The 12,609-nt window shown below is 36.3% G+C and overlaps 1 protein-coding gene across 1 annotated transcript in view; it reads right to left on the bottom strand.

Annotated features, from left to right (window-relative positions):
* LOC149801865 (sorting nexin-27-like) overlaps positions 1–12,609 on the bottom strand; it is a 55,388-nt gene that overhangs the window by 20,330 nt on the left and 22,449 nt on the right. Inside the window, exons 7-9 of the mRNA XM_089956235.1 lie at positions 9,053–9,131; positions 8,367–8,527; positions 1,607–1,696 (exon numbers count right to left, since the gene is read on the bottom strand). Of these exons, the coding sequence (XP_089812361.1) occupies positions 1,607–1,696; positions 8,367–8,527; positions 9,053–9,131 (330 nt within the window). The remainder of the gene's footprint in view (positions 1–1,606; positions 1,697–8,366; positions 8,528–9,052; positions 9,132–12,609) is intronic.

The raw sequence follows: 12,609 nt of genomic DNA, 5'->3' as shown, positions 1-12,609 counted from the left end.
AGGTCATTCAAGATTAGCATTAAAAGCCAGGGATGCTGATTTATGGCAGGTAGTAGGTCATTCAAGATTAGCATTAAAAGCCAGGGATGCTGATTTATGGCAGGTAGTAGGTCATTCAAGATTAGCACTAAAAGCCAGGGATGCTGATTTATGGCAGGTAGTAGGTCATTCAAGATTTACCTAGGCCTCTTATATACCTATCCTTGCCTTTTGGTTTTTATTTATTTCAAAGGATTGTTATTATGAACCTGGGTGGGTACTCAACCCATGGCCATTGTGTCATGAATCCAATGGTCTACCACATGAGCAGTTGCCTGATAAACCCTGGTAAAAAGTGATGTCACTGATAAACCCTGGTAAAAGGTGATGTCATACAGATAAGGATCATGTCACTGATAAACCCTGGTAAAAAGTGATGTCATACAGATAAGGATTGTCTAATTGTATGGTGATATGATATACTGTATCATGTGTACTGTATGGTAACATGTCTCAGTGTATGGTGATATGATATACAGTATCATGTGCATTGTATGGCAGCATACAATATAAGATCTAAATATGTACCCAATAAAAAAAATAGCCAGGATACATATTGAAATTTAATTGTGTACCCAAGCAGACAATAGCCAAGGATCATCATGAAATTTAATTATGCACCCAATCTGACAAATATCCATGATACAACCTAAAATTTAACTATGAAGAGTCTGAAAATATGCAGGATACAACATGAAATTTAATTATGTACCCAATCAAACATAAGCCAGGGTACAACAAGAAATTTAATTATGTACCCAATCAAATAAAAACCAGGATACAGCATGAAATTTAATTGTGTACAAAATCAAACAACAGCCAGGATACAACATAAAATGTAACTATGTACAGTCAGACAATGTGCAGAATCCAACATGAAATTTAATTGTGTACTCAATGTGACAATAGCCAGAATATATGAAATTTGTTTATGTACCCAATTTGACAATAGCCAGAATAAATGAAATTTAGTTATGTACCCAACCAGACAATAGCCAGAACACACAAAATTTAATTAAGTACTTAATCTAAAATCAGCCAGGATAGAACATAAAATCTACTTAAGTACTCAATCAGACAATATGCAGGATATGTCATGAAATTTAATTATGTATCCAATCAGAAAACAGGCAGGGTACAACATGAAATTTAGTTGTGTACCCAATCAGACAATATGCTGGGCATAAAATGCAATGTAATTATATAGCCAATCAGGCAATAGCCAGATGCAAACTTTAAGATTATTCATAATCTTACAAAAGAATTATCAAAAAATTCAAACAATGAATTTCCCAAACTTTTTCATATTGTAGCTACTTTTAGGTATTTTTGTCTAAAAATTTTTTACACGGTTAAAATTTGTAATGTTGTCACATACAAATACAACCACTACAAAATCTGTGTACAAAAATATATGATAAAGCTGAATTATTATCCAAATATCCAAATTTCTACAACCTACTGAGAGTTTTCTATACAAGAAAAAATTATATGCTTGACTGGGCCTGGGCTGAAGAATTAACTAAAGACGGATCTGTTGTGATTTTTATAAGTGTAACAAACTAACCTCCATCTTTTTCTCACTTTCTTGTAGGACTTTCAGTTCATACAACTTTTCATCTGTCTTGATATGACCTCTATTTACATCTTCTACAGCCTGAAAAAACAAGTAAACTGATGACTAAAGTATTTGCAAACATCCAACTTTCCTTCACATTTCTTAACTACAGTTAATTACAGTGTTACATGAAAGGGTTGAATTACTTATCTATGTGCCCAACATGGCTCATACTTTCTTATATTACCTTAACCTTTAATATCTAATAATATGATTATTCAATATATGTACACTTTGACATCTTCAATTCTTGCAACTTAATTGCCTCAACATTTAGTTGGTTCTTAAGTCAACAATGACAAATAAAAATATAAAACTTATTAATCATAAATGTAATGAAGTAAAAGAGAAATAAACTAATTAATCAAAATAATTATAGACAATACGTATTCAAAAGTGTTACACAAGGCACATAAATATGAAACTTTAAATGATGATGTTCTGTAAAATTTAAATTTTGTTTCAAGTAGCTACGGTCGGCTAAAAGCCAAGTATTGGCAAGATATTGCCGCACTAATCAAAATACAGTTAACAAAGATATATTCATTATGCTCTACACTGTCACAAACACATCATTATATCAGAAAACCCAAAATGCACAGCAGCTTAATTATTTACAACCATACCGTATCAGTCCACACCATACTATACTGATCATTACCATAGGACTGTCCATCCCCAACATACCTGACCATGTACTGGATCATGATCTGGATGGGACTGTCCATTTTCAATACAGCTGACATTGTGCTGGACCATGATCTGGCTCAGACTGTCCATCCCAAAAACATTCCACCACAGATGGATCATGATCTGGATAAGATAGTCCATTCCCACCACAGCTGGCCCTGTACTGGATCATGATCTGGCTCAGACTGTCTATCCCACTACAGCTGACCCTATGTTGGATCATGATCTGGATAGGACTGTCCATTCCCACCATACCTGGCCCTGTAATGGATCATGATCTGGCTCAGACTGTCTATCCCCACTACACCTGACCCTATGTTGGAGCATGATCTGGGTAGGAATGTCCATTCCCACCAGTTTGCCTTGTGTTGGATCATGACCTGACTCAGACTGTTCATGCCCACCACAGCTAGCCATGTGTTTCATTATGATCTGGATAGGATAGTCCATCGCCACTGACCCTGTGTTGGATCATGACCAAACTTGGACTGTTCATCCCCACCACAGCTGACCCTGTGTTGGATCATGATCTTAATAGAATTGTCTGTGTATCCAACACAGGGTCAGTTGTGGTGGGAATGATCTGTAATAGGACTGTCCAAACCCACAACAGCTGACCCTGAGTTTGATTATGGTCTGGCTCAGACTGTTGATCACCACCACAGATGACACTCTGTTGGATCATGATTTGGCACATACTGTCTACCCCACTACAGCTGGCCCTGTGTTGGATGATGATCTGGCTAAGACTGTCCATTCCCACCATAGTGGGTCCTGTGTTGGATGATCTGGGTAGGACTGTCAATTCCCTCCACAGCTGGCCCTATGCTGAATCATGATTTGGCTTGGACTGTCTACCCCCACTACAGTTGACCCAGTGTTGGATGATGATTTGGGTAGGACAGTCCATTTCCACCATAGCTGGCCTTGTGTTGGATGATGATCTGGGTAGGACTGTCCTTTCCCACCACAGCTGGCCCTGTGCCGGATGATGATCTGGGTAGAACTGTCCATTCCCACCATAGCTGGCCCTGTGTTGGATGATGATCTGGGATGGAATGTGCATTCCCACCATAACTTGCCCTGTGTTGGATGATGATCTGGGTAGGACAGTCCATTCCCACCATAGCTTGCCTTGTATTGGATGTTGATCTGGGAAGGACTGTCTATTCCCACCATTGCTGGCCCTATTTTGGATGATGATCTGGATAGGACAGGACTGTCCATTCCCACCATAGCTTGCCCTGTGTTGGATGATGATCTGGGTAGGACAGTCCATTCCCACCATAGCTGGCCCTGTGTTGGATGATGATCTGGGAAAGACTGTCCATTCCCACCACTGCTGGCCCTATTTTGGATGATGATCTGGGATAGACTGTCCCTTCCCACCATAGCTGGCCCTGTGTTGGATGATGATCTGGGATCGAATGTGCATTTCCACCATAGCTTGCCCTGTGTTGGATGATGATCTGGGTAGGACAGTCCATTCCCACCATAGCTTGCCTTGTATTGGATGTTGATCTGGGAAGGACTGTCTATTCCCACCATTGCTGGCCTGTGTTGGATGATGATCTGGATAGGACAGGACTGTCCATTCCCACCATAGCTGGCCCTATGCTGGATCATGATTTGGGAATGACTGTCCATTCCCACCACAGCTGGCCCCACGTTGGATGATCTGGGAATGACTGTCCATTCCCACCACAGCTGGCCTGTGTTGGACAATGATCTGGGAAGGACTGTATATTCCCACCACAGCTGCCCTGTGTTGGATGATGATCTGGGAATGACTGTCCATTCCCACCACAGCTGGCCCTGTGTCGGATGATGATCTGGGAAGGACTGTTCATTCCCACCACAGCTGGCCCTGTGTTGGATGATGATCTGGGAATGACTGTCCATTCTCACCACAGCTGGCCCTGTGTTGGATGATGATCTAGGTAGGACTGTCCATTCCCACCACAGCTGGCCCTGTGTTGGATGATGATCTGGAAAGGACTGTCCATTCCCACCATAGCTGGCCCTGTGTTGGACGATGATCTGGACAGGAGTCAGGTGATTTACAGCAACTGAGGAAAATTATGTTACCATGATCTAGACCAAGCTGGTAGGAAAGTCGTGTTAAATGAAAGGTATATTCACATTTTGACAAGTTTACAGAGAATAAAAGTGTAACAGATACAGTCCAGAAAGTTGTTAATATGGATGCACAGTTCAACATACTGCTGTTGTGTGACAGTTCATGCTTTGATATATACATACAAATGATATCTAGCCCAAACTAATCATTTTAAACATATAGGCATCCATGTCTTCTATTAGAATTTTCTGATTCTGTACTATCATATTCTGAGAACTGGAACTACTTTAAGATGTCAGTTGAACTACTTTTTAATTTCAATTCAACTACTCATTCATGTCAACTGAACTACTTATCATGTCAACTGAACTACTTTATTTTGACAAATTAACTACCTTTATAGTGTCAAAAATTAACCAATTTATAATGTCAACTGAACTATTTTATCATTTCACCTCAATATGCCCCAATTCTGAGACAAGTAAACTTATTTACAGGACATAAGTATTAAGCATGTTTTTCAAATGATTACACAGTACCAAGGACAAAAGACAACAAGCAAATTCATACTGAACTGCCACAGTTATCATGTGAAGACTGCATACTGCTGGAGTCCTGCATCAGCTTCAGAAGTCTCAATAAATTCTCCCATGAACATTAACATCAAAAACATGCATTCATAAAATTCTCCAAAATGAAGGAATATTGAGACTACCAACACCAGCAAAGAATAAATTTAACATAAACCTACTGATGACATTATCTTAAATACTGCGTATCTAGAAACGGGATAGTATCTGTACATGTTACAAACTCCTTGCCTATGAATAACTTTTGCATGCTGTAAAAGAATTTCCAATTACTGGATTCCCAATGGCTATCTGATATAGTATATCACACTCAACACTTGGGCTGATAAATCAGCCCCTCTCTCATGATGATATTGATTGGTAATTTAGGGGCTAATATCACCCATTCATTAAACCTGCAAAAATCTGTAGCCAATCTTGTCTGCACACATCAGTGTATATTTTATACACTTACTGGTATTTCTCACTTCTGTGGAGCTACCATCAACTGAAGGGTTCTTTTGGTGACATGTACACTAAATTCCCAGAGCAAATCCTATGTTTGGTGACTTGTAAATCCATGTAGAATAGCACAACCCTCTGTCCTGTGACCATTTTTAATTTTGCAATAGATATGGCTGTTACCAAATACCGGTAAGTGCCTAACATGTATGCAGGTTTGCTCCAGAAAGATTTGCATACAAAAAAATTGCAAATTTTAATTAACAGGTAACATCGGACTAACTCAACATTCTGCAACTCTAAAAGATCTGCTGATATCACATAATGACCCAGAATGATACAGCTTTCCCAGTGGTTATGTGATATGAGCAGATCACTCTCAACACTATGCAGATCAAGAGATACTGACAAAGAATGATACAACATTTCCAACAGATGACATCAGTAGATCACACTCAAAACTATACAGATCAAGAGATACTGACAAAGAATGATACAACGTTTCCAACAGATGACATCAGTAGATCACACTCAACACTATACAGATCAAGAGATACTGACAAAGAATGATACAACATTTCCAACAGATGACATCAGTAGATCACACTCAACACTATACAGATCAAGAGATACTGACAAAGAATGATACAACTTTTCCAACAGATGACATCAGTAGATCACACTCAACACTATACAGATCAAGAGATACTGACAAAGAATGATACATTTCCAACAGATGACATCAGTAGATCACACTCAACACTATACAGCACAAAATATCTGCTGATATCACACAGAGTGTAACCCTGCTATAGCACACTTCATTATAGTATGAACTGAATATAACGTAACTGATGTGGCTCCAGTTGTTTTGCATATTTGTTCATTTATGAAAAAAAAAATTTGCTTTTCTTCAAAGCACAGAATCTAATATGAAAAAAGTTAATAAATATTTTGAGGAAGAGATCAAGTATGAATTTGTGTAACACGATCAGAGCATGACTCATTACATTTAACAATTTCATCAGTGTCTTGAAGTGCAAAGTTTTGTGCCAAAATAAACAAGAGTTTGATTTAATAATCTGGCAAGATGTGACACATTCTTGAAGGAAAAATTGTCATATGAATGGATCTTTCTTGATATGAAAAAATGTTCAAAGTTTCTATAATTTGTTAATATTCATTTCAAATGTGTCAGTAGTTTGATCACTGCCCTTTTGTCTTAGCTTAGTTTTGTAAAAATTCAAGAGCTCATTAATAAGCTGATTATTGTTAGTCCTTTTATTAAAGCTTGTAAGTCTTTTCGGTTTTTCTTCAATAAATACGTTCTGTGTAAATTTCTTCCTCAAAGGAAAGAGAAGATTCACATTCAAATTTGTACCCAATGAATTTCAGTAGATGCTAACCATTAATGTTAATCTCGCTTCTAAAAACTGTTACAATTATTGGGCAACAATATATATAAAAAACCAATAAACACCAAAAAAGCTAGAAAGCCACCAACACGTGCACGTGGCTTTGTGGTGTTATCAACTGTCATGCAGTCAGCTGACCAGTGAATACTGTTCTGCATTTCCTATAAACATGACCCCATTGTTCCTTAACAAATGTTCTTGCTGTAGTAGTTGATCAAACTGTTAATTAGTGAAACTTTACAATGGATAATGAGATACGGAAACTAGAAGCTTGATGAATTGGATAAGATTAGGTCCAGATTTAAACAAATGCAATTAGCTTCAAGATTTAGTGTTCTGAATTCAAGCAAACAATGTGGTGGTCGAACAATGTTCTTGACTGAATGTAAAAATCAATTAATTTACCAACCTTTATAGAATAATAATAGATTATCGATGTTCACTCAATCTCCATTATAAATAACTGTACTAACAAGTTTATGGACCAAACTGTCAGCAGTTTTGGTCACTGCCATACACATGTAAAACAACTCACACTCACTATCTTATTTACCCATTTAATTTTCTGATTTCAGATCATTTACATTTACACAGGAAACTGTCCACACTGGTTGTAACAAAACCAGTTAAGTTAAAAGGGTGGAGAGCTTGGCTAATATAATCCTACATTATACTCCATGCTGATCTGCAGTGAAGCAAAGCTATAGTTACAAGAGAAATGTGTCAGTGAATACTGGGTTTATTTTATTTTTTCCTCTGTTCCAGACATGCCAACCCTGACAAGTCCATTTGCGTAAGGCAGTTTATTTTTGTCCATAAGATTTACCAGTTTTCACAAAATATCAATAACCGCTATTGTAAAGCTGGAAAATGTTAATTAAAATTCTGACGCATCGACTATAAACATTATGTTCAACTGAAAAATTTGTGTGAATATATTAGCAAGAAATGAAATGGATTTGAATGGACCTAGCAAATGTTTGTATTTTGCTTTTTTTATAAATAGAAACTATGCTTGTTTATGCACATTTCTGATTGAATTACTATTATTGATAATAACAGATTTGACTGGTTAGTACATGTACACAACTACTTATGCTTATGTTAGTATATATCAAAACAGATAATAAACATGTAACAACTATTTTAAGGACGTGTTTAATACAGAAAAAGATGATATTTAATATGCAGTGATTTAAGATGGTAACTGTGCCAATGAAGCATGTATTCCTCTCCCCATTTTGGGAGTGCATGAATCATTTTCTTCAGCTGATTTACTTGGTTATAGCATGGTTTGGTACATAGGACAGTCACGTTTTATGGACCTGAACCATCATGTTATAGTGGTAACACACTATGCTCATTCAGGATGACACAGCTTGCCCAGTCAACATACATTACTAATAATATACTTGGAGTTCATCTTGGACAGAAAAAGTATTGTTAGACATGACTTTACAGTGCAGTTTTAGGAATGATATAGCACTCTGTACCTGCCAAAAGAAGAAAGTTACAGCCTGGTCATCTGAGTTGAGGAAATTCTCCTTGACTGGGTTAAACAACCACTTCTTCAGCATAATGCAGGTTGCTGTCGCTGTGCTGTAATTCTGTATATAAATGTTGTGGGGAAACTCTGAGGCATGCAATTTTCTCTCTGCAAAACAGAATTCACATTAGTTGAGATATTAACAAAATTACTGTATTAATCAGTAGTTGGAATGAATTACTCATTAAACTTTTCTTGCTGACACTTACGGTAAAAATATGTTTCTCATTACAAACTGATTACATATTCATGAACACCAGAGTATTACTTCATATGTTGTGACACCATTTCAAGTCTTCAGAATCAAAATACCGCAGAGACCAGTAACATAGTTTAATCTTTCTAAAGCACACTTCAAGTCTATCATCTTGGATTAAATCTATAAAGTAATTATTTTAATATCTTACATGAATATACAAGTTCTAATAAGTAAATGGGTCACTGATCTGTTCCTGAGAAAAACAACTGTTTCACTTTCATCTGCTATTTGGTTATCAGTATCTTTTACAACAAACATGTGCAAAATACCATGACAAATTCACATCTTGTTCGGAATGTTTTCCTTTTAGAAAGATTCCTCAGGTATCGCCATATATCTTGTGACGATACACGTACAAAATACTCTACACTTACCAAAGTTATACTCCACAGTTTCAAAAAGATAAAAGCACTCTCTAGCAGCATCAGATAGTTTCAGTTTTTGAACAATTGCCTGCAAATATACAATTTGTATTATTTCACAAATATTTCAACCATATGCAAACAGATCTTTTTTCAAAATTATGGCTCAAATGAAGAAATTTAATCGTAATGACCAAGTCTCTTTCCACGATTTATCTTAAGTTCTTATTTGATCCTTTCTGTTATGCACAGGCTCATCCATCCGGTATCTTTGAATATGTTTTTCTATTTTGCACAAAATATTTGTCCTTCCTGCATCTTTTTACTAATAATTATCTTCATTAACAAAAAAGTCATCAACAGATGACATATCTCTCTCACCTCACCCCAGCTTATGTGCAGACTACTGAAAATACCATATGGCCCAGCATTCTAAATTATTTATGCCGCTTCTCCTAGATCATATGGCCAAATACCATTGATGTCAATACTACTAATGGCAAAGCACTTTTATATCACAAATACATTGTTTCCATGACAACACAAAAAATATTGAATGCAGAAATTGTTTCTGAATTATTTTTCTCTGACAATACTTACCCAATCACATTAACATTAGTACTAGGAAATTACTGTTTGCTTACTCAGAATCCAGCTCTCCTGGAAAGACTACAAGAGTCTTTCTGGCCATATTTGTTATAGATAAAGAGAAGTAACTCTTACAGATTAACAACTCAAGTTCCTGTAGTGTACACACACATCCAGGATGTTGACTAGTTAAAGACTGAGTGATTCCTAAAACAGGATGTTTGCATTTACAAGGGAGGGTAGGAGGAACTTATAGTAATGTGATTGGGTAAGTATTTTTAGAGAAACATAATTTACTTTTAAAAAAAACTGCATCCTGCAAAATATACTACCTGATCACATTAACATCAGAATATATGAGGAGAAGGAAATGCTTGAGCATCCAATTCTACAGACATCACCATGTAGGAGCAAGATGACTGCCTACTGAAAGGATGAACTTCTTATGTAAAAGCAGAAAAACCAAAGATTGTGTGTTTATACAGTTTATACATGGGATCCTACACCTGGCAATTTTTCACATGCAAACATTTCCTGGTGAATCCACTGAAAACTGCAAGGTCATGCCCAAGACTGAAGTGCTGTTATGAATGGTGTTCGATAAATGTTTGAGTAGCTACCAATGGCCTGAGGAGATTCAGCTCTCCCCTTTACAACACCTTGTCAGATAAATAGAAGCTAGAGAAGGAAGACTACTGTGTGTGCCAGCTATATAACTCCACTATGTCTTGAAGTGAGACATTATATTCAAAGTAAAGACTTGTGAAAACTGCATGTATTTCATGAGATAAAATCTTTTTCAGTCTGCCTCATTCTGAGAGTTTAGAGTGTTCCAATCAAATAATACCCTTTAGCCAAGTTGTCAGTGCTTGTGGGGTTATGTCATGCTGTCCTAACTTAACCAATATGAAGAGCCTTGGACCACTGTCACAGATATTCTCTGTGCAACCAACAGCATCCAAGGGTGTGTATCAGAAACTGCAACTTTGGCTCTCTCAATAGGCTGATTAAGGAGAGAGTGCCAATAGTTACTTGCTAATTGCATATTGATGGTAACCTATTGTCAGAAACAAAACCTGGTTGTGGCCATAAAACCGGAACAAGGGGAGCTAATACATGAGTTACTTCCCTTTGTCTATAAGATGTATAGCTGGAAAGCTGGTTTTGGAGGTAGCAGAGAGTAATTTTCCAATGTTAAAGTCATCAGGTGATGCAGCTGATGGAGAAAATTCTATGTTTCAAAAGGCAGCTTGCTGCAACTTGACTGACATGTGTACCAAATTTGAATGAAATATCTTGAATGGTTTAAGAATTTTGCTCTTGCACAAAATATTTAGACAGGCATACAGATTAAAGGCAGAGAGACAGAGTTAAAAAAAAAACAAAGCAAACTTGTCCATTTGGATTTCAATTTAATCATCTTTATATCTGTGGTATCACCAATCAGATTTGCATAAAAGTACTCATCTTGTTATGTGTCATTTCTGTTTGCCATTAAGTGTTTGATTTGTTGTTGTTGTTGTTGTAGGGTTTAACGCCATTTTTCAGCACATGATAGGCTATACATGGCGGCCAGTATTAAAGGTGGATGAAAAACCCAGGAAAACCCCACAAAGAACCACCGACCCATGAGAAGCTACTGGCAAGCTTTCTCACATACCCACATTAGCCGAATCCAAGACTCGAACCCACGCAGACAGAGCTGAGATGGCAGTGATCCGTAACGGAGAGCGCTTTAGACCACTCAGGGCCCCTATTAAGTGTTTGATTTAAATCAAACTGCAATGTGCATCTGTAGTGTTTTTCTCCTGTGGTTTATTTAATACGCATTAATTTTGATGTGTTATTTTGGTTTAATCTTGTAATGTATTAATTTTCTGTCAGGCAGCATGATACACAGTATCTGCAGAGTGATTATGATTAATTTCTTTAACAAATTACACTTCTGTCTGGTACCATGATACATAATAACTCATATCACTTTCATTTATTTTCATAACATTATACTTCTGTCTATAAATATGATACATAGTACATGCTGAATCATTGATTTATTAACACATTCTACTTCTGTCTGGTACCAAATACAAAGTATCTGTTGTGTCATTTATTAAATTTTTTAACACATTCTACTTCTGTCTGGTATCAAATACAAAGTATCTGTTGTGTCATTTATTAAATTTTTTAACACATTCTACTTCTGTCTGGTACCAAATACAAAGTATCTGTTGTGTCACTTATTAAATTTTTTAACACATTCTACTTCTGTCTGGTACCAAATACAAAGTATCTGTTGTGTCATTTATTAAATTTTTTAACACATTCTACTTCTGTCTGGTACCATGATACATCAAATATGTTGTGTCATTTGGATTTATTGTTATAACACATCATACTTCTGTCTAGTACCATGATAATATATGTTGTGTCATTGTGATTTTGTTTAACACATTATACTTCTGTCTAGTACATTGAATATGTTGTGTCATTTGGATTTTTTTAAACACATTATACTTCTGTCTGGTACCATGATACACTGAATATGTTGTGTCATTTGGATTTTTTTAAACACATTATACTTCTGTCTGGTACCATGACACATACAGGGTTGCATCTAGGATTTGGCAAATGTGGACACATGCCCCCACTGAATCTGAAAAGAGGGGTGACAACATAATGACAAGAGAAGACCTACCATGATGATGTAAGTAAAATTAACTTCCAAAGAGAGCAATAGCAACATTAAAAACATGTATTCTGTATAATACAATGTAACACTAAATGCATATTGTGTTCTCTATATTACAGTAATACACTAAACACATATTGTGTTCTGTATATTACAGTACAACACTAAATGCATATTGTGTTCTGTATATTACACTAAAACACTAAATGCATATTGTTCTATATATTACAGTATAACACTAAATGCATAGTGTGTTCTGTATATTACAGTATCACACTAAATGCATATTGTG

The sequence above is a fragment of the Sinohyriopsis cumingii genome, chromosome 4 (assembly GCF_028554795.1).
Source record: "Sinohyriopsis cumingii isolate HCF-2022 chromosome 4, ASM2855479v2, whole genome shotgun sequence".
Classification (NCBI taxonomy): Eukaryota; Metazoa; Mollusca; class Bivalvia; order Unionida; family Unionidae; genus Sinohyriopsis; species Sinohyriopsis cumingii.
This window is presented reverse-complemented; position numbering and strand designations above follow the sequence as displayed.